General features: G+C 43.2%; 1 protein-coding gene across 1 annotated transcript in view; it reads right to left on the bottom strand.

The window, feature by feature from the left end:
• LOC135223975 (uncharacterized) overlaps positions 1 to 22,715 on the bottom strand; it is a 305,092-nt gene that overhangs the window by 238,576 nt on the left and 43,801 nt on the right. The window contains exon 5 of the mRNA XM_064262897.1: positions 8,555 to 8,777. Coding sequence (XP_064118967.1) covers positions 8,555 to 8,777 — 223 coding nt within the window. The remainder of the gene's footprint in view (positions 1 to 8,554; positions 8,778 to 22,715) is intronic.

Below are 22,715 nucleotides of genomic sequence, written 5' to 3'. Positions count from 1 at the left end.
CGAGCACCAAGAGGAGCTTACGACGGATGACCTGAAGGAGTTGGAGGCCATGCAACATAACATCGTTCAAGAGTTCTCTAGCAGCGGCGAGGAAGAGGAGGAGGACCCTATGACAACGGCAGAAATTAAGGATGTCCTAGCCGCTTTTCATAAAGTGCAATCGTTCATAGAAAAAAGACGCCCCGATAAGGCTCACACAGGTCGTATGCTTGCGCAGTTCGATGACGTATGCCTGAGTCGTTTCAGGAACATTGTGAAAAGTAGGCAGAAGCAATCTTCCTTGGATTGTTATGTTTTAAAGAGGCCTTTAGCATTTGCAGGAGTAAGCAAAAAGGAAGAACCAAGTGATAAAAAACAGAAAGTTGAAAGCAAAAAGGAAGAACCAAGTGATGAAAAACAGAAAGTTGAAAGCAAAAAGGAAGAACCAAGTGATAAACAGATGTTGAAAGTGGTGATAAAAAAAAAAAAAAAAAAAAAAAAAAAAAAAAAAAAAAAAATTAATTTTAGTTTTTTTTAAAGTTAAGTGTTACAGTTTTGTTAATGTGTTTCGTAAATTTTAGTTTATGTATGTTTTCCTTACATTTTTTTATGTGTTTTCGTAAAGTTAAGTGTACGTACGTACGTACGTATCTGCCGTTTGTCCTCCTCCTCCTCTGCTGCCACTTTCGGACATGGCCTCACTCGAAAGGTAAGCTTCCACATTTTACGTACAGTATTTCTTGTATACCATGTACACTAATACACTTTATTTACAGGTTATTTTGCATTTTGTTATTAATTTAGGTATTGAATGGTCCAAATTGTTGTAGTATTTCATTGTTTATAGGTCAATTTAGCTTTATTATGAAATTTACTGGGGTGTTTTTGGAGGGCTTGGAACGGATTAGCCATTTTACATGTAAAATGTGGTCCAAGATACGAAAACCTCATGATACGAAGGGCGCCTCGGAAAGGATTAATTTCGTATCTCGAGGTACTACTGTACCTAGGAACTCAATCCCTAGACTATAACATGAGAGGTTACCAAATGGTGATTCTCAAGTTCATTATTTTTATTCATCACCTTCAGAATAATAATAAAAGACACTCTGCTCGCCTCAAAGGCCTAGAGAGGTACATAGCTCTGTTACGTCCTCCAGCCTCTACACCACCTGAAAAATGTCAGTCAAGACTTTAATACTCTCATTTCACTGCGTGACATACAATAATGAATGATAATAAATGATGATCAACCTCAAAAAAGAAACTAAATACACAGTCTGTGCTTCCCTGGAGAATGGTTAACCCAGCGGTTTCCTCTTCAAAAGGCTTAAGCGATTGAGGGGTTTGCATATACTGTAATTATATGGCAAACATAAATCACTAAAAAATATACCAACAAAAAGAAGACAAAAGAAAGCAAACAGCAGCTGGGGTGAGAAGCGCAGACACATCTTCATATGACAGCAGCCAAAAGCAAAATGGAGGGCAGACTAACAAGTGGGTGTGGCTTCCCCCCCTACCGCTGGTAGGACACGACCTTGTTTGAAAGTTAACAGCCATTCCAACTTGCATTCACAAACAAAATCCTATGTAAAGAACAAAAGTTTGTATTTGTGTAGGAAAAATGGTAGCTATTTGTTCAAAATAATGACAGCTTATTAATTTCACTATTCTTTTGTGTAAACTCTAGTGGTTCTTTTTTAAAACTTCACTCCCTTTACTTACCACTGAAGTGTAGATACTATACTAGATAATATGGAATAATAGTATGAATACTCTATTCTAATCATGGTCTTGACTTGGACATTTTGTCAGTGTGAGTGCAGCATTCAAAAATGCACAGCATATATTTCTCTGTATAAGACAAAATTTAAAACTTAAAATTCACCCCTAAAAATTGGGGGTTGTCTTATACTACAATTCTAAAAATCAAATCTTGAATCCTGAGATGTGTATTGGTAGGATGGCCTCAGCTTTGGTGCGATAACCACCAACATACATGAAGATTCACATTATGAAATAAACCATTAGTAAAGGTAATACCACCATTTTTACCTTATATATTACTGCCATATCTTCATAACAAATAAGCTATTTCATGAAAAATTCTATATCAATGAAACCAACTTTTATCTATGCAATCCCAGCTGAGATAATGTAAACATTGAGTTACGGTTGTGCTCACAGTAACCTTTATCTTTCAGTAACCTTTCAGAAATATCAATGATAGTGTAATTACAGTAGTACGTATTAACATATTCATTTTTCATTAAAAGTTTCTCAAACACATCACAAGATTCATCACATTTGCCAACATCATAGGGATTCCAGTCTGGTTCTGGCAAGTCGATGTAGTGAGTTGAAAGTGAGACTCAAAAGTTATCTGATTTTTTTTTTTTTTTTGTTTAAAAAATTTGGTTTTGTTGTACTTGATGTGTCAGTATTTCATTCCACTGCTAACTGTCAATTGGTTCTTCCCCACAGGTGTAGAAGCTTGCCATTCAGGTGAGCTTCCCATTCAAGAGCTGTAAACCTTAAACTTGGACACTGAATATTTTGTGTAAAAATTGATATGACATTAACCAGAGTCATTTAATTTTAAATGTTCTGGATGAAAGTCCTTTGTTTAATAAAGAACTATTTTTATACAGAAGGAGTTCCCTTGCCTAATAATACTCTCCTTGATTTAAAATGATCCTTGTTATAAAGAACTATTTTTATACAGAAGGAGTTCCCTTGCCTAATAATACTCTCCTTGATTTAAAATGATATTTTCATAATAAAATAAATTTTTGAACATACTTACCTGGTAGTTATATATATATAGCTGATGTCAGAGACATTAGCTACATATATAGCTACCATGTAAGTTAGATGTTTAAAAATAAGTCCTTTTTTGTTTTTTGTTTTTTAGAGAAAATAAATTACTTTTCCACTCAGGTTTCATGGCAACACATAATAACAGACCATATTTTACCAAAACTAACCCAGAATATTGGGACTCTTCAAGCTGGTGCCTCGAAAACTGAAAACCGTGACAAGTATGCTGTGACCAGAAGAACCTGTAGGAACTAGGCAACAGTACTATACGGCATCTTGTTACTTCATTGACTTTGGCTTCGTCAACGTGTGTGCCCCAGAATTCCAGGTTTTCCGTGTTCTCGTGTTTTGGCTTCGGCAGCGACTGACCCCCACATCACATGCAGTAGGTGCAGTTCTAATTTTTGTACTATAACAAATCCTTGCACGGAATGCCGGGCATGGCCTAAAGAGCAGCAGAAGTCTTTTTTTAGCAAGAGAGAACATCAGAGGGTTTCGACTCTTCCTTCATGGGAAGGTTTTTCGCCTCTTCCCAATGCTTCGTCTCCTGCAGTATTCAACCCCCATAGTAGCGTTGTTCCTGTGTCTCCTTCCTTTTCTTCCACTGATTCGTCGCTGGAAGTATCGGGAGGCCACCAGGCTGATGTTTGTAATGTCGCCCCTTCTTCTTCGGGAATTAATTTGATTCCTGGGAATAGGGAGGCTTTTTCATCATCCTCATCTCTTCCAGAGTCGGTGGCGTCCAAGATGGCAGCGATTGGAAGACGCTCGGGCTAGGGGGTACCCCGTCTTTGGAGGGGTTGCTTGCGCACTATTTGGAGGCTCGCTACCCCGCCCCCCTCCTCAGGCTGGCCAGGCCATCACCCCTCCTCCCGGCCTCGTCTTCGTGGGTACCCAAGGTCAGCCATCTTGTATTGCTCCGCCAGTGACTGTTGCCGCTTCTTCGAGTTGGAGGGAAGCTGTGGCGTCAGCCCCGTTGATGATATCACGGGATCCATCGTTGTGTATTCCTTCGCCAGTGGCATCTGATTCCCCTTCACACCGAGGGGAAGCTGTGACGTCATCACCTCTCGTGATGTCACTCCCAGTCATCATCCGAGCACTGCCTCTCTCAGTCGTGACATCATCTCTGCCACCAAGTTCGCTACATCTCCCTTCCATGTCATCGGAGCCGTCTCTTGCAGATCAGTCTGAGTTTATATGCCAGGCAGTGCTTTTGAGGTTGGACTCTGTTTTGGATGTTACTTGGCTGCCTTGTCGGTTGGGAGGATTGGAAGGAAACGCGTTGCTTCGTCCCCGCCTCCTGAGAAGAGATCGCTTAAGGAACCAGTACTGTCTTCTTCTCCCTCTTCCCCCTATACGCCACATCAGCTTATCAAGTGTAGAAAGGCTAAGGACTTTGCTCTTTCTTCGCCTACGAGGGAGGAACTATGTGGGCGTGTTCTTGAGTGTTGGTGTTTCAGAAAGTGTTAGTGTATCTCCCCTAGTGTAATCTGCAGCAGCTGCTTCGTCCTCTGCATCGAATCGAGGGCGTGTTGCAACCTCCCCCGTCCGTGCACGTCTCGAGTGTGTTGCAACCTCCCCCGTCAATGCACATTGCGAGCGTGTTGCAACCTCCCCTGTCCTTGCACATGTTGCAAAGGCTCCTTCTTCTCCAAGGCCTATTTGTCGCTGTAAGGATCTAAAGACGCCTGTCAATAGGTCGAAGGTGGTGAGCGCGAAGTTGCTGCAGCAGGAGTGTTTGCCTGCCCCTCTCACTGATGCTTTTAAGAGTTCGATTCTTAAGGATTCTCCTTCGATCTCGAGTGTTCAGGATTCCTCTCCAACTCACGTTCATAAGTCTGCCACGGCCGCGACCATTCACGGACATGTTAATAAATCATCTGTTGGATGAGAACATAGTGATGTTCCTAGTGTTTTAGTGGGTTCGTCTCAGGAGCCAACGCATGAACACAGACCAGACAGGTTAGTTGGTGTTTTGGACTGTTTGGCTGCTGATCCTACCATTAATTTTAATGAAGAAGGTGCCTTATAGGAGCCTACACATCATTCTCTTCGTCAGTCTCCATTGCCAGAGCAGGAGGAGGGAGACACGCAAGAGTTTTTGTCCTCCTTTTCGGAAGTTGTTGATCTCATTCGTGGGTTCAACAATTACGAAAGTAGGTCTCAGGCTCGGTCGTCTTCACTCTTTCTTGCTTGGAAGCCTTGGTGGAAGCTACACAGGATCCCAAATCATCTCTCCAGCTTCATTTGTTGGGGCACGTCCAGTCGGTCTTACATAAGGTTAACGCCTCTGTTTCGGACCGGGATGGTTCGCTTCGCTCTAAGGGCTCTGCCAAGCTACTACGCCTGCCTCTCACAGGGCATAGGAGGTACTATGCCACGAACTCTACTTTTTGATGTCGCGCCATCTTAACCCAGATGTCATTCTCCCGAAGCCGGGATTGACTTTGGAGCAGGTGAGGTCGGTGGCTCCGTCTGTGTCTCTGCAGGATGCATCACATCAGAATCTACAGCAGCCTCCATGTTGCACATGGTTTCTTGGCTGGACTTTTGGTCTGTGGTCATTGCCAAGATAGCTTCTGACAGGTCCCCAGAAGGGTTGGTGAGTGCATCCTCTCTTGTCAATCTGTTGCAGTCCGGAGGCAAGGCGTTTTTGTATATGGCTCACCTCAGTGTTGATTTATGGGTTAACCTTCTGCTAATCAGAAAGTGATAGGCCAACATCGGGCTGACACCAAAGACAGACTGGTGCACCAGGCCAAGTCTAAGTCAGAGTCTCGTCCTCAGAGACGTCCGGCTCCTCCTCCTCCCCCTGTCCAGCAGTAGTCAAGAAGAGCGTCCCCTGGTAGGCCGTCGAGGAATTCAAGTTCAGCAGGGCTTTCCCATTTGACTCAGCCTAGGTCAGAGGATCAACATCCCTTTCGCTCTCGTTCCTTTAGGCCAAGAAGGGGCCCAAAGGGCAGAGGTAAAGGGGGCCGTCGGTAGGTTAGGCGCGCTCTCCCTCTCCTATGCCATGTAGGGGGGTGCCTAGCGGGCCATTGGGCCAAGTGGCTGAGTTATGGGGCAGAGAAGTGGGTGGTAGATGTCCTTCAGGTGGGGTACCTACTGCCATTCGATTTCTCTCCTCCTCTGTTGGACAAACCACAACTCAAGAAGGCATATCCTCCAGATTCTCTGAAGTTCTTGGCTCTTCCGGAGGAGGTGCAGAAGATGCTGGCTGGACAAGGATGCGATAGAGGAAGTGATGCATCCGTCTCCAGGGTTTTACAGTCACATCTTCTTGGTGCTCAAGGCGTCCGGAGGATCGAGACCTGTGATCGACTTATCCACCTTGAATCACTTCATCAGGAAAACAGTTCATGATGGAGACCCTGCGTTCAGTGTTGGCAGCCATGAGGGAAGGCGACTTCATGCTGTCGATAGACTTAAGGGACGCATACTTCCAAATCCCTGTTCATCCGACGTCCAGGAAGTTCCTTCGCTTCTCTCTTGAGGACAAGGTCTTTGAGTTCAAAGTCCTATGCTTCGGGCTGACAACAGCCCCTTAAGTGTTCACAAGGGTCTTCTCTCTCGTGTCAAGTTGGGCCCATGCTCAGGGGATCCGTTTGCTAAGGTACCTCGACGATTAGTTGGTCTTGGCAGTTTCCAAGAGAAGCTGCTGCAGGACAGGGATCATCTACTTCGGTTCTGTCTGGAACTGGGCACCATAGTCAACCAAGAAAAGTCGAACCTCGTACCCAGTCAAAGGATTCTCTACCTGGGCATGGTATCGATTCGACAGTGGCAAAAGTTTTCCTGTCGGATCAGAGATTGGAAAAATTGCGGGTGGTGGCATGCAATTCCTGTTGGAACCACTTCAGTCAGCTCATCAGTGGCAGGTTCTTCTGGGAGTGTTGTCATCCCTGGTGAAGCTGGTTCCTCATGGGTGTCTTCTTCTTCGGTCTCTGCAATGGAGACGGGGAGGAATCTGGTCTCCGGCGGGGGATTCACCCCTATTAATGGTTCCTCTGTCTCTGGAATTGAGAGAAGACCTTCGTTGGTGCTTGGACGACCAGAATCTTTTGAAGGGTGTCACTCTGCGTTCTCTTCCACCGGACTTCCTTCTGTTCTCAGACGCCTCCCTCACAGGTTGGGCGGCCTCATCGCTTCAGGCGTTTGGAGGACAAGCAGCAACTTACCAACGTCTTGGAGTTAAAGGCAGCCTTCCTGGGTCTGAAGGAGTTTTGGGAGAAGGTAGGTCATTCTGTCGTTCTCATGTTGGACAACACCATGGTGGTAGCCTATGTGAACAAACAGGGAGGCCTGGTTTCTTGTCAACTTCACGCCTTGACCGTCGAAGTTCACCAGTGGGCGGTCAGCAATTAGGTAGAGCTCTCAGCCAGGTATATCGCAGCAAACAGAATGTGGTCGCAGACAAACTCAGTTGTCGGGATCAGATCCTAGGCACAGAGTGGTCCTTTCATCAAGTGGTAGCAGACAAGCCTTTCCAGGTTTTGGGTAGACCCATGAAGTGAGTCGCAAAAAGGTCCAACAACAGGAAGCTGAAGATATTCTGTTCTGTTGGATCAAGGTGGGACAAGAGATACACGGTGCTAGAGGCGTGTGGTTTATTAGGTCCTCAATTACATACTGACGCCAGTTGCCGTCTCCAACCGGCACGCTTACTTGGCGCCTGCTCGCCATGGGAAAACATATCTTAACAATAAACAATAGCAGGTACTCCATCATGTTCAATGGTCCCAGATCCTTTAGCATTGGCAGGGGACACATTCCAACATCCCTGGGACAACCTGGAGGTGTATACCTTCCCTCTGTTTTGTTTGATCCGTCAAGTTCTGAACAGGCTAATGAGTTCACAGGGTCTCAGGATGACTTTGGTAGCCCCTCTGTGGCCTCAGGCGGAGTGGTTCCCAGATCTGCTGTCGTCATTGTCAGAGGTTCCGAGGGAGATTCCCCCTTGGCGACATCCCCTGTGTCAGCCCCATGCAGAAATGTTCCACCAGTCAGTAGAATCCCCATCCCTTCCTGGTTGGAGGCTATCAAGTATCTCCTCCGAGCGAAAGGCTTTTCTCAGAAGGATAGCAGGGCGTATGTCTAGCAGTCTCAGAAAGTCGACCTCTGCGGTTTACCCAGAAAGTCGACCTCTGCGGTTTACCAAGGCAAAAAACATTTTGGTTTTGTAATCTAGAATTCGTCTTATACTACAGATATCAGATAAATTCATGAAAATTTGCCATGATTTTTTACCTCGTCTTATCTATAGGTCATCTTATACACAGAAATATACTGTATTCATGTAATGTTTTCTTGGAGTGCTAAATTTCCTACCGTGGATTCTATAGATTATACTGAATGTGCATGTTTGCACTGAGTATACCGACTTAAGAACTCTTTGAATAGGGTAGGCTACACACATTATTCGGTAAGGCTGGGGTAGGAGCCTGATCAGTCAAGTTACAACCTTTTACAATAGTAACTTCTGCTGCTCTGAAAGGGTATATCTTGAAAAGTCTATTTTTTCATAATGTAAAACTTGAAGACTTTACAAGACCAAACCAATGAACTGGAGATGGTCCATTTTTCAATCAAACTCTATCCCGCTGAAGGTATATGCCCGAGAGACAAGACAAGTTCAGCATTCTTAAAAGATACTGACTAATCTATAAAAGTTACTTGCTAGCTTAATCATCCTACATAGAGATAAGTATGTTGTATGACTACAATATATATGTCACACTAAGATTCTTACTTTTTTTTCTGGAACATATCACTTTTCAATTTAACAAAATCCTCTGTGTCTTGGGAATCATCTTCCTGAGAAAATGCCATATTTGAACGCTGCAAGTACCACATCCATAATTCAAACATAATTTTTTCAAAGCGATGAGAAGCTCCAAGGGAAAGCATTGCTTTTGTCCAACTATTCAATATAATATTGTATGTCTCACAAACACCCAGTGTTATTTCCCGTCCTGGAAATATAAAATAAAAATAAGTTACATACTGACAAGTACTTTGAACCAATTTGACATCAAACAGCTATACTAAAACTAAATAAAAAATTTTTTGTATATGCATGATGACACTGGTGTCTACAGAGATTAAATTTTTCTAATACACGTTATAACAAACATGATTTTAAGAAAAAAAGTATTTTTCAGTACAAATCTATCAGTTCACATATTCCCAACCTACTGTCAGCAGCTTCCAGATACACATCACAGAATACCCACACTGAACAAGCACACATCCGGGATATACACCTGCACAAAAATCAGGCATGGGAGGGAAGTAATTTATGTATACTAAATAGCTTGCTAAATTCTCAGTAATAGAAGTCACATACCGTAAAAATTTAAGAATAGCAAATTTTAAAAGTAATCTGTATTTTTCCTAAAATACAAATTTGATATTCTTTACACAGAAAGTAGCTTACAATTGCCTGCTGAAATGGCCATTCACTTTTCATACTTGGTCGTTAACTATCAACACTTCACTTTGCCTTCCGGACAAGGTACTTGAGGTGTCATTAATGTAAAGAACCTTAGGTTTTTAAGTTAGGAATATTACAAATTATTCTAAAAATTTGCTATTAATTCCTACACAAATGCAAAACCTTCTCTTACATAGGAGACTTAAGGATTGGTGGGAGGAACCTGGGTACTGTTTGAACTGACTGGTTGGTTCTACTGACCTTGGCAAAACCTTCCTGGTCAAGAAGAGCAGAGGAAGGTGTCCCATACCTCCAGTTTGTTGGATATATGGGATGTTGCAATTGCAACATTTCTGGTCACAGAGTAATGTGTTTGCTTTTCATTTCCTGGCAAAGGCTGAAAAAATCAGGCAGTCCCTGGGTTACATCATTCCGAGTTTATGGTGCTTTTCAAATATAGTCATAAAAAAATCTGTTCCGGGTTTACAGTAGATGTTAAAACCTATGCATTTGTCTCATTGTCTGTCTCAGAAGTCTGCCCTTGTCTAGAGAGAGATATCCCATCATGCAACCTGCCTTCAATCCCCATCCAACCAGCATGTACTGGCTCACAACCTTACTATGTCCTAAGTGAGAGAAAAGTGAAGCAAAAAGGGAGGAGACCAGTCACACTCACTCACTCACCAAATTCCTTAGATAAGATGAAATATGTACCCTTAGGGGAGTTAGATGAACTACACAACATATTGGGCAGTCACCACAGGACCCAAGGAAAATATGTCCAAGGACTTGTGGACAACGTCCCAAAGATGAAAAGAGGCGACGTGGTCTGGAACGACCACACCCCACAGTTGATCAGACAGGTTCTTTTGGATTGCAAGGTTTGGGGCAATGGCCTGGACCTCGTGGGCTCACCATTTGAAACATATGCCCACTTGATTGTCTCATGCAGCTAGAAAGAGACTGTTCTTTGACACCTCTTTCTTGGTCGAGCTAGAAGTAACAAAGAGGCGTTGACACTCAGGCCTGAAAAGTCGAGTTCTCTTAGGATAGTAATGTTGTACCCTATTAGGACAATATCATCTTGCCTGAATCACATCCAAATTTCTCAAGGGAGGGGATCAAAAAAGGACTTAAATCTGATGACATCAGGAACCGACAGTCTGGGTCTTTGCTATGAATTGTGGGACAAACTTGAGCATAAGAGTTCCCCATTCCCTTGAGGACTTAACATTTAAGGAGACACCATGAAGTTTGCCTACTCTCATTCCCAAAGTCAGGATAAGCAAGAAAACAGTCTTGAGGATTAGGATCCCTGTCTAATGACTCTTGCAAAGGCTTATAAGTAGTATGAGTCAAGCTCCATAAACTCCTCAGAATGAGTTACATCCCACTTGGGGGGCCTGAGTTCTCTGGGTGGGCAAGATTATTCAAAGCTTCTCAGGAGCATGGAGATCTTCCACAAAAAAAAAAAAAAAAAAAAAAAAAAAAAAAAAAAAAAAAAAAGAGAGAGATCTACTTCTTTTAAAATACTTGGCAAAGGCAGACCTGTAGCCCTTAATGGTTGAGACAGAGACAATGAGAACCTTCATTCAGTTCGAAAGATGAGAAAATCTGCTACCTGCTGAAAAGTTTTTTTGATTGGAGAGGTGTTTGTCAACAACACCAACTGAAGAAGACGGCCCATTTCTGTTACACAGCCACTGAGGATATCTCAAAGTATCCAGACTTTTTTGCTGTAGAGTGAGACAGGCCTCTTCACTTGCAGGAGATGCTGGATAGTCTCCAAAAATGAAGTGCCAGCACTTCCACAGCCTGGTGATACCTCTCCACACGCAGCTGACACGGAAGGTTGTGCCATGGGGAATTTCTCTTGGGACCTTGTGTCATGATAATTGCTTTTCTGGGTTCGACCTGTGTTCGCCGGTGAAAAATCCCTGTAGCTCATTTTTCAAGTATAAATATCCTATCCAAATATACCAGAGAAAAACTAGCATGGTATGCTTAAGTTACTACCCTCAGCGTGAGCACCCAAAGGGCGTCGGTATAAGTAAAGGGGCGAAGTGGAAGCCACTACTCACAGGCCTTCTGCCAATTAGAGGATTCCTTTCCAAAATCCCTCTCTTAGAGAGAGCCGTTGCAACGGCCACTCCTACCTCCTCGCTCCCGCTACTACTACTACTAATACCCGACTCGAGTGTCATCTACCATTCCTGTATTGGCAATTGTGTGCGATATATGCGTTTGTCGCAGCTCCCAGGATTTAAGCTCTCTTCGTGATATCGACTGGAAAACTTCCCTCTACACCTAAGCTGAGTACTCCAATTTACATTTTTGTGACTTATATGGTTGAGAGGTTTTCCGCAGTCGCCTTCGGCCCCTCTGAAAAAGTATTGTGGGTGCCGTCGGCTGGCCCGCCATTGTGGGAGCGTCATCAGAACGTGAATGAATTTCACACACTAATCTCCACTAAGTTTTCATTATATATATATGGAAGTTGAATTATAATCATCAGTGACATGTTATGTATTACGTACTTACTTTTATCTGAAGTAAGTTAGGGAATAGGCCTAACTCACTTGTGACTTTCGCTGGGGTATAAAGAATAGCTGTTTAACTTATACTTTAACATAAACCTCCCCCACAGTGGCTCAGGTGCGGGTTTGTGCCTGTCCCTACATAATTTTTATTGTGATGTACAAGGGTAATTATTAGGCTACTTGTAGCCTATCATAATTGTTGAGGGAGAGAAGGGAGCCCTGTCCCTCTCTCTTGTAATAAGATTATGCATGATTGGTGCTAACATGATCTTAGATAAGTCTTGATTTATTGCACATTGATGATTTTCATTTCACTAAGAGGTTGGATGAGTCCACAGCTCGACCAACCTAGCCTAGGCTAGGCTAGGAAAGGTAGGCTAGGTGTCCCTTCCCTTTGGAAGGTAGGTTTTAGAAAGTTTGGGTCCCTTCCCTGGTACCCTTTAACACACCCTACTTCCCCCTGTCCGTGCTATGGTGGTAGCAGGGATGATATCAAAATAGAGAGCTCTCTTATTATGATGTTGGATCTACCTCCCTACTGGTCTAGATTGTAAGATTTCGGTTTAGTAGGTTGGTTGAGGATTACCCGCCCTGCCGGTCTAGATCGAAATATTCTATTTAGTAGGTTTGGACAAGGGCTAATGTTCACATTATGATGTCTTAGGGGAGATTTGGCCTAACTGTCCGGTTCCGTAGTGATCTCGGAGGGTTAGGCTAGATTCATACAGGGTAGTCTCCTTAACCTTAGTTACAACCTCTTGTTGATACTCCATCCATATTAGATTACAGGTGGTACCTCGAGATACGAAATTAATCCGTTCCGAGGCGGCCTTCGTATAATGAGTTTTTCGTATCTTGGAACACATTTTACATGTAAAATGGCTAATCCGTTCCAAGCCCTCCAAAAACACCCCATTAAATTTCATAATAAAGCTAAATTGACCTATAAACAATGAAATACTACAACAATTTGGACCATTCAATACCTAAATTAAGAATAAAAATCCAAAACCTGTAAATAAAGTGTATATTAGTGTACAAGAAATATACTAACGTAAAATGTGGAAGCTTACCTTTCGAGTGAGGCTATCTCCGATAGTGGCGGCAGAGGAGGAGGACGACAAACGGCAGATAACGTACGTACGTACGTACACTTAACTTTACGAAAACACATAAAAAATTTAACATTTAAGAAAAACTATAAACTAAAATTTACAAAACACCTTAACAAAACTGTAACACTTAACTTACAAAAATCTAGAAAATTACGTAAAAAAAAATTTTTATTTTTTTTTTTTTTTTTTTATTTTTAACTTTTTCTTTTTACATTACGTATTTTTTTGCTTTTTTTTTTTTTTTTTTTTTTTTTTTTACAGAATTTCAACTTCATCACCGCTTTCAACATTCTGTTTTTCATCACTTGGTTCTTCCTTTTGCTTTCAACTTTGTTTTTTATCACTTGGTTCTTCCTTTTTTCTTACCCCTTTTTGCTTACTCCTGCTAATGCTGAAGGCCTCTTTAAAAAATAACGATCCAAGGAAGATTGCTTCTGCTGCTTTCACAATGTTCCTGAAACGACTCAGGCATACGTCATCGAAACTGCGCAAGCATACGACCTGTGTGAGCCTTATCGGGGCGGTCGTCCTTTTTTCTATGAACGATTGCACTTTATGAAAAGCGCCTAGAATATCCTTAATTTCTGCCGTTATCATAGGCTTCTCCTCCTCTTCCTCGCCGCTGCTAGAGAACTCCTCTTGAACAACGTTATGTGCATGGCCTCCAACTCCTTCAGGTCATCCGTCGTAAGCTCCTCTTGGTGCTCCTCGAGAAGGTCGTTGATGTCGTCCTCGTCGACGACCAGCCCCAGGGACTTGCCGAGGGTGCAAACGAAAGTCTCGTCAAGATCTGGTTCCAAAACAGTTTCGGGATCGTCATCTGTTTCTGACTCTGCAGCACCAGCTTCGCCCACATCGAATCCCTCGAAGTCTCTGGCGGATACGGCATCAGGCCAGAGTTTCCTCCATGAGGAATTCAAGGTTCGCCTCGAAACCTCCTGCCAAGCTAGGTCAATGAGTCGGATGCAAATGACGATGTCGAAATGCTCCTTCCAAAATTGACGCAAGGTGAGGTTTGTGGTATCGGTGATGTCAAAAGATCTCTTGAAAAGATGTTTCGTGTACAGCTTCTTAAAGTTCGCTATCACTTGCTGGTCCATGGGCTGGAGGAGAGGGGTGGTGTTGGGCGGAAGAAAAAGAATCTTAACGAAGGAATACTCCGCTAGGATATTCTTCCTCGAGGCCAGAGGGTGGGGAGGGGCATTGTCCAACACCAGCAGACATTTCAGGGGGAGGCGCTTCTCTTGCAAAAAACTCTTCACAGTCGGGCCGAAACACAGATTTACCCACTCGTTGAACAAAAGCCTCGTTACCCAGGCTATTGCATTATCCTCCACAACATCACTGGAAGCTTCTCCTTCAACACTTTGTGGGCCTTGAAGGCTCAAGGAGTCTAGGAGTGATACACCAGTAGGGGCTTCACCTTGCAATCCCCACTGGCGTTCGAACAAAGTGCGAGCGTAAGCCTGTCTTTCCATAGGCTTATGCCCGGGTAGCTTTCTTCTTCTCTTCCTCCGTGATTTGGTATGTCCGACGAGGCATTTTTTTTCCAAAAAAGGCCAGTCTCTCACAGTTGAAGACTTGCTGAGAAAACTGTAGCCTTCCTTGGTCATCATCTCGTCAAACGTCTTTTTAAAGGCTTCAGCCGCTTTTGTGTCCGTGTTGGCAGCCTCCCCATGACACACCACCGAATGGATGCCAGTCCGTTTACGAATTTCTCAAACCAGCCATGCGAAGCCTTGAACTCTGGGGTTGGTGTTGAAGTCCCTTCCCTCCCCTCCTCTGTCTTCCGCCTGAGCAATCAAATCGCTGAAAATAGCACTGGCCTTGTGAGCGATTGCTGTCTCCGTTACTGTATCGCCAGTGATTTCTTTGTCTTTTATACAGATGAGGAGCAGCCGTTCCATCTCGTCGTGCACATGGCTCCTCTTGCTGGACAAAATAGTGATGCCCTTCGACGGTGTAGTTGCTTTGATGGCATCCTTCTGTTTAAGGATGGTGCCTATTGTCGACGGATTATGACAGTATTCCTTTGCGATCACACTCAATTGCATACCAGCTTCGTACTTCTTTATGATCTCCATCTTTGTCTCCAAAGAGAGCATGCGCTTCTTTCCGTGAATTTCAACTTTCTTGGGACCCATGACTACGTTAATTTACGTAAAGTTACACAATATACAGTCTTCGCACAACACGATAATACGTACTTACTGCAACGAAATCACAAACGAATTTACGTTACTAAACGAAATCGTTGGAGTGAACGAATGCCGATTGCGTACAGTAAAGTTTCGGGTGCGTAGTGGCCGAGCTAAGGGACACCAACACGTAAGTATAGAAGATGCATGATGGGAGGGATGCTGTCCAATCAGAGAGAAGGATCTCATGGCTTGGCTAGCATCAGGAACCAATGGGAGAGCAGGAGGATGGTGGCGAGTCTACTATAACTAAGATGGCGACGTGCGGCGCGAGTTTCAAAATTGTTATGGGGCGAATCTCGGACTTTCAGAAACCTTTCGTTTCTTGAAAACTTTTCGTATGTAGAGCAGTAAAATTTTTCGCATTGGCTTTCGTAACTTGGATTTTTCGTAAGTTGAGCCTTTCGTATCTCGAGGTACTACTGTATTATTATATTGTATATTATATTGTTTATTGTATATTACGTATATGTATTGTTTATGCACATTTATGATTTTCATATCACATGAGGTTGGAGGAGTTGCTTCCTTCCCTAGCTTAACCGACCAGGCCTAGATTAGGCTTGGAAGGTAGGCTAGGTGCCCCTACCCCTATACCCTTACCTCTCCCCCCGTCCGCGCTACGGTGCTAATGGGGAGAATATCAAGGATAGAGAGTATCTCACTTGTCATATCGTTGGACCTATCCTCCCTACCTAACCAGATTGAAAAAATTTCAAGTATTGAAGGTTTGGTTGAGTGCCCACCGTCCACGCCAGGATGTCCTTGGAGGTTTATCTGGCCTACCTGACCGGATCCATGGTGATCTTGGAGAGTTAGGCTAGACCTATGCTGGGTATTTTTTCCTACACCTTATGTTCCTCTTGCAACTCTTCCATGATACCTCATTATGGTATTGCATATTATATTGTTTATTGTATATTATATTGTTTATACACATTTACGATTTTTTTAATACAATTATCAGTGATGTATTTCATATTACGTGCTTAATTTTAGCCGACCAAGTTAGGATTGGTTCGGAGGATGGCCTAACGTGCTCATGATGTCCTCGGGGGTTTTAAAGAGATTTTATTAATTTATATTCTGGCCTCCGCCTCCCCCCCCACCTTCTCAAGAGCGTGTTCGTGCCTATCTCTGCGTAATTTTAGCATAGTGTACATGTAAAATTGTTAGGCTACTAGTAGCCTATCGCATTTATCACAGGAGAGGAGTCTCTCCTCTCTCTCTATCCTGGTGTGAGATATGAATGAGTTATTGTTTAATACGAACCAAATAAAGGTTAAATCATGCACTTTGATTTCATATCAATGAGGGTTTGGTAGAGTTGCTTCCTTCCCTGGCTTAACTGACCAAGCCTAGGTTAGGCTTGGAAGGTAGGCTAAGTGTCCCTACCCCTGTACCCTTTATGCCTCTCCCCCTGTCGGCGCTACGGTGCTAGAGGGGAGGATGTCAAGGATAGAGAGCCTCTCTCTTATTCACACTGTGTTTGACCTATCCTCTCTAACCATTCTAGATCGAAAGATTCAATTTTAGTAGGTTTGGTCGAGGGCCACTGTCCACATCATGATGTCTTGGAGGAGATTTAACCTACCTGTCCGGTTCTGTAATGATCTCGGAAGGTTAAGCTAGATCCATACTGGGTATTATCCTTTTGCCTTAAATTCCTTTGCAACTCTTCCATGATGCCTCATTATTAATTGTATATATTATTCTTATATATTGTCTATTGTACTGCGGTACATTAAATGGTCTGGTTTGTGTATCGTCTTGGCCTAGCCTCCTTTAGTGCAAAGTAGACCACGTCCTCCCAGTTCAGAGCGATCACCGATCGGTCGCTGTACCAATCAAAACGGGCCATAGGCCCAGTCGGCCTACTACTCCTGCAGTAGTAGGCTTCACAGCTTTCAATAGGTGACCATCTCTGATCGGGTTGGTGGCCAGACGATCAACCGACCAATCCACATACCAACCCCCTTGTTCCCCCACTTCCTAGATCGGCTTTGCCGTACGCTATAACTCGCGGTGCTAGTAGTCTTATCGACGAACGACTGCTCGAGTTTTCACTAAAAGGGGGAAGAGAGTAGTGGGAGTGGTAGGTTTACTGGTATTATACGTAATCCCTTATGTCTCCGAGTGGATAGCTCCGCCGGCCTTATAGCTGTACCACACCAGCCAGCGGACATCGCTCCGGATGGTGCATTTACACAGCTCCGCCGCTCAGTGGTCTCTCCCCAGTTGTCCGCCCCGGCTACTGGTTCGGGCTAGGAGTTATGCTCCCCCCAATAGAGGCGGGCAGATTCAGATAAGAGGAATTATCTTCCCCTGATCTGCCGCTTCAGCCCGTTCCGCCGGCATTACTTATGACAATGAGATATGAGACTTTGAGTAGGCTACGCTTTGGGGAAATTCCCTTTCGAAGGAATCCAAACCAGCTCCGTCAGCGGCGACTGAGTCATCTCCGGCCCTTTGGCCGTCGACTTAGTTTGCTAAGTCGCCTGCTGTCAAGGATTCTCTTCCCCCTAAGGGGTCGAGAGCCAAGTCCACCAGATCCAAGGCGACGGAGTTTGGATTCGACCATGAGACCCTCGCTAACCTTCTAATGTTGAAGGTTAGAGAAGCGGTTGATGAGAGGTTTGAGTCATTGCGACTCGACTCGGGCTCTGACACCTTAGGCCAGGCAATAACATCTCTGGCCGAAAGGATCAGGCCCCTGAACGATATACTGACCAGATTTCTCCACTCCGGATCCCCGGCGCTGGCATTGTCAGTAAGGAATGCGTCAAAACTACCGCCATTTGACAAGAACAACCCGTGGCGGTTAGCTTTACATGCCCCATTCTCGGATGGGAAGTTATCGATTGAAGGGTGCGGAACCCGTCCGTTGAAGGACGTTGAGCTCTTCCCGGAGGGTCTGCAAATTTCTTTTCCTGGATTTGTCAGAATAGTGGAACACGCGTTAGTCAGAATAGGCAAGGTCCCGAAGGAGACAGGGATCTTCCCTAGGGACCAAGCCCAAGCTATTTGGGTTCGCACCCTCTCCGGCTGGGATTGCGTCAACACTGAGTTGATGCCACACAAGGGTACCTACACCAGAAGATAAACCCCTACCAGTGCTAAAGGAGACAGAGGCTGCCTCTCTTCTCTTCCCCGCAGGTGTGGAGTTTTGGAACAACGCTCCGGCCACATTTACAGCAGATAAACTTGACCCGGACTGTGCTTCCACTCTATTTTCCGAGAAGCTGCCAAAAAATTCCGGCCCATTTAATCAAGGCGAAATTTGAAACAAGATTAAGTCTAGGAAGATCTATCAGCTCCGTCACTACGGCGGAGTTGGTAGTCTCCACTTACCTTGACGAACAGGTGTTCCGGGTCCTGACGAAAGGTCTAATACAGACTTCCCAGTTGGATCTCTACGACTTTGCAATGGCAAGACGAGCTTGTAAGAAATATGGCCTGGCGGTGCCTCAATAAGGCACGAACCTAATAGGCTGATAAAATCCTCAATATGGGGAGAAAACCTGTTCCCAGTCTCCCGGAAGAAGAAGTTAACAACTTCTTTCGAGAAGGAGCCAGAGCCAACCAGAGCCCCCGGGTCCGTTGGGGACTCCCCTTCAAACGGAAATTTGAGACCCCCAGACAACAAACCAGACCCAAGAAGAGGCCAAGCAGATTCCCGTCTTCTAACGGTCGTACAAGCGGTCTCGGTTTCTAAAAAGTCGGTAAGCCTTCGACATCTAAGGCTCATCCGCAGCAACAGTTTGTTTACAACAAACTCCGCCAGCCCACATATAATGACCTCTCCACCCTTTAACCCCGCCTATGAAGCAGTGGATCTATTTTGCAGCCACAACAGGCATGAGAGAAGTAGCCGGGCCAGAGGTGGCTCCCGGCTACGAGGCGGACCAAGGGTAGAGGCTTCCAAGGAGATAGAGGTAACAGACCTGCAGCCAGTCAGCGAGAGCCCGCAGGTAGGAGGGAGATTATCTCTTCCAGGACCATTGGACCTTCAGTCCATGGGCCCACAGTATAGTCTCAAAAGGTCTGAGGTGGAAATGGGAGAAAGGGCCCATCCACCAATAAAAATTTTTATCAGATACCAACGGCGGACCTTATAGACTATACCAAAGATCTCCTACAGAAGAAGGCCATAAAAAGTGAAACGACTAAAGTTTCAAGAACGTCTGCTCATTGTTACAAAGAAGGACTCTGACAAAAGAGTGATTCTTGGAACTTGGTTTCTGTCTCAACCTCATACATTCATTGCAACAAGTTCTGCATGTTGACAGTTTGCAGGTGCGGACCTTACTTCCCCGTGGGGCCGTCACACCTCTATAGATCTTACAGACGCTTATTATCATGTTCCAATAGCAAGGAACTTCTCTCTGTACCTAGGCTTCAGGCTAGGAAACAAGGCTTACTCATTGAGAGTCGTGCCTTTCGGGCTCAACATCGCGCCCAGAATATTCACAAAACTAAGAGAGACGATAGTTCAAGGATTAAGAACTCAAGAGGTTATGTTAGTAGCCTACCTAGACGACTGGCTCATTTTGGCAGCCAGCGTCGAAGAGTGCCGCAAATCAACAGCCAGAGTGATAAAATTCTTGAAATTTCTGGGCTTCCAGATAAACAGGGAAAAATCTCGGCATGTTCCGGCTTCCCGCTTCCAAAGGCTAGGGATCCAATGGGACCTAATGAGAGACAAGCTATCTCTTCCACCCAAGAGGGCCAAGGAGATAGCAGCGGCTATGAAACAGTTCCTCAAGAACAAGAAGACGTCTCGGCGTACCCAAGAGAGAATCCTAGGTTCGCTGCAGTTCGCGTCAGTAACAGACGTCCTATTAACCCTTAAACGCCGAATAGACGTATTAAACGTCGAGTCAAAATGTCTCCCGTATGCCAAATGGACGTACCATACGTCGACTCAAACATTTTTTTTTTAATTCGCGGAAAAAATAACTTATAGGCCCTACAGCCAAAAACTTTTGAATCACGCGCCTTGGGGGATGCTGGGAGTTCACGGATCGAGGTGTTTTGTTTACAATCGTTACGCAGGCGCGCAAGCGCGAATTTCTTTCTTGCTGCACTAAAAAGTATCTGTGACACATCTCGGAAATTATTTCGTCACCTTGACATAATTTTTGTACCATTTTAAATTAGCCGTTACATGGAGTATTATATATGAAAATGTGCGCATTTTTATGTAGAATACAACCAAAAAATACTCATGATTGTAGCTTTTATCAGTTTTGAGATATTTTTATATAAATAACGATAAGTGCCAAAATTTCAACCTTCGGTCAACTTTGACTCTACCGAAATGGTCAAAAAATGCAATTTTAAGCTAAAACTCTTATATTTTAGTAATATTCAATCATTTACCTTAATTTTGAAACTAATTGAAAGTCTCTAGCACAATATTTCGATTTATGGTGAATTTATGAAAAAAACTTTTTCCTTACGTCCGCGCGGTAACTCTTCCGAAAAAAATCATACATGCGATTGTGGTAATGTTTGCACCATTTTAAAATTAGCCGTTACATAAAGTTTTATACATGGAAATTTGCGCAATTTCATGCACAATACAACTAAAAATAACCCATGGTTGTAGCTTTTATCAATTTGAAAAGTATTTTCATATAAAAAAAAAATGATAAGTGACAAATTTTCAAACCTTCGGTCAACTTTGACTCTACCGAAATGGTCGAAAAACGCAATTGTAAGCTAAAATGCTTATATTCTAGTAATATTCAACCATTTACCTTCATTTTGCAACAAATTGGAAGTCTCTAGCACAATATTTCGATTTAGTATGGTGAATTTATGAAAAAAATAACATTTTCTTTACGTCTGCGCAGTAACTCTTCCGAAAAAATCATACGTGCGATTGTGGTAATGTTTGCACCATTTTAAATTAGCCGTTACATAAAGTTTTATATATGAAAATGTACGCAATTTTACGTAGAATACAAAGAAAAATAATTGAAGGTTGAAGCTTTTCTCATTTTTGAAATATTTGCATATAAATCACGATAAATAGAAAAAAAACCCCACGTTTTGGTCAACTTTGACTCTACCGAAAATGGGTCGAAAAACGCAATTGTAAGCTAAAATAAAACTCTTTACAGTCTTAGTAATATTCAGTCATTTATTCTTCATCTTGAAACAAATTTGAAGTCTCTAGCACAATATTTAGATTTATGGTGAATTAAAAAAAAAAAAAAAAAAAACTTTCCTTCCCTCCGCGCGCGGATTCTCCGCCACAAATCTCCGAAATGCGTACGTCCCATTCTCGGAATATTTACTCCGTTTCATATTAGGCATTTCATTAAGAGTTTTTGATATATGAAAATGTGCGCAATTTCATGTAGAATAAAACGAAAAAATATTTGAAGGTGGTTGTAGCTTTTCTTATTTCTGAAATAATTGCATATAAAAAAATATATATATTAAAAAAATCGACATTCGGTCAACTTTAAACTCGTCAGATATGGTCGAAACTGCTATTTGTAAGCTATAATATTACAGTTATAGTAATATTTCAATCACTGTCTTTCATTTTGAAAGAAATCGGAAGTCTCTAGGACAATATTTAGATTTATGGTGATTTTGAAAAAAATATTTGTTTTTTTACGTCCCGTGCGTTTCGATTCATGCATTATTTTGTGATAATATTTTTCTCTGTGTTGCTTTTATCGTTTTACAATGTGTTATACCAAAATGATTGCAATTTAGTGTACATTACAACGAAAAAAAGTAACTTGTTACCTTTGTAACCGTTTTGCGCACAGCGAGATTGAATACAATTATATAATAAATTTCGTTTTTTGCACTATCATATAGTATCGCATTATTATATATGATATGATTTTTTTATTTTTCTTTCATTTTTATGATTGCATACTAAACTTCAGCCAATGACAAAAAAAGGAGCCAAAAATAAAAAAATGACTCTTAATCTTGAAAACTAAGCGCGCTGTGATTTTTTGAAAAAAATATTTTTTCCGCTTCCGCGCTCACTCTGAAACACCTCCGGCACACGGGAGACATTTTTTTTTTTTCCGCTTCGGCATTTAAGGGTTAAAAGCCAGTTTGAAGGACATCAATCGAGTCTGGAGAGAGAGAGAGCCAATATCATCTCGGAGGAGCGGCTCCGTGCATGGACGAAACACGGAAACCTAGAAAAACGACTGGCTCCGGCCAGGAACAATCAGGTGAGAGTAGCCTCGGCCAGCGTTCAGTGGTTGGTAACACTGCATAAACAGAGGAGGCTCCAGGTCAAGCAAACTAAATTACATATTAATCGTGATATTCTCATTAGCGAAGAAAAATCATGGGCACCTGTCAGCAACTCACCTGGCAGGAGTAAAGAATGTTATCGCAGACGCACTTTCCAGGACAACTCTGTTGGAATCGGAGTAGCCCCTGGACAGGAAGTCATTCCAGTGGATTTGCAATCAAAGCCCGGACCTTCAAGTAGACCTATTCGCCATAGAATCCGACCACAAACTACCATGTTAGGTGGCAACCAACCTGGACCCTCTAACTTACGTCACAGATACAATGTCCATAAATTGGAACAATTGGCAGAAGATTTACCAGTTTCCACCGGTGAATATTCTGA

The sequence above is a fragment of the Macrobrachium nipponense genome, chromosome 10 (assembly GCF_015104395.2).
Source record: "Macrobrachium nipponense isolate FS-2020 chromosome 10, ASM1510439v2, whole genome shotgun sequence".
Taxonomy (NCBI): domain Eukaryota; kingdom Metazoa; phylum Arthropoda; class Malacostraca; order Decapoda; family Palaemonidae; genus Macrobrachium; species Macrobrachium nipponense.
The sequence above is the reverse complement of the archived record's forward strand: the minus strand, read 5'-3'. Positions and strand labels throughout refer to the sequence as shown.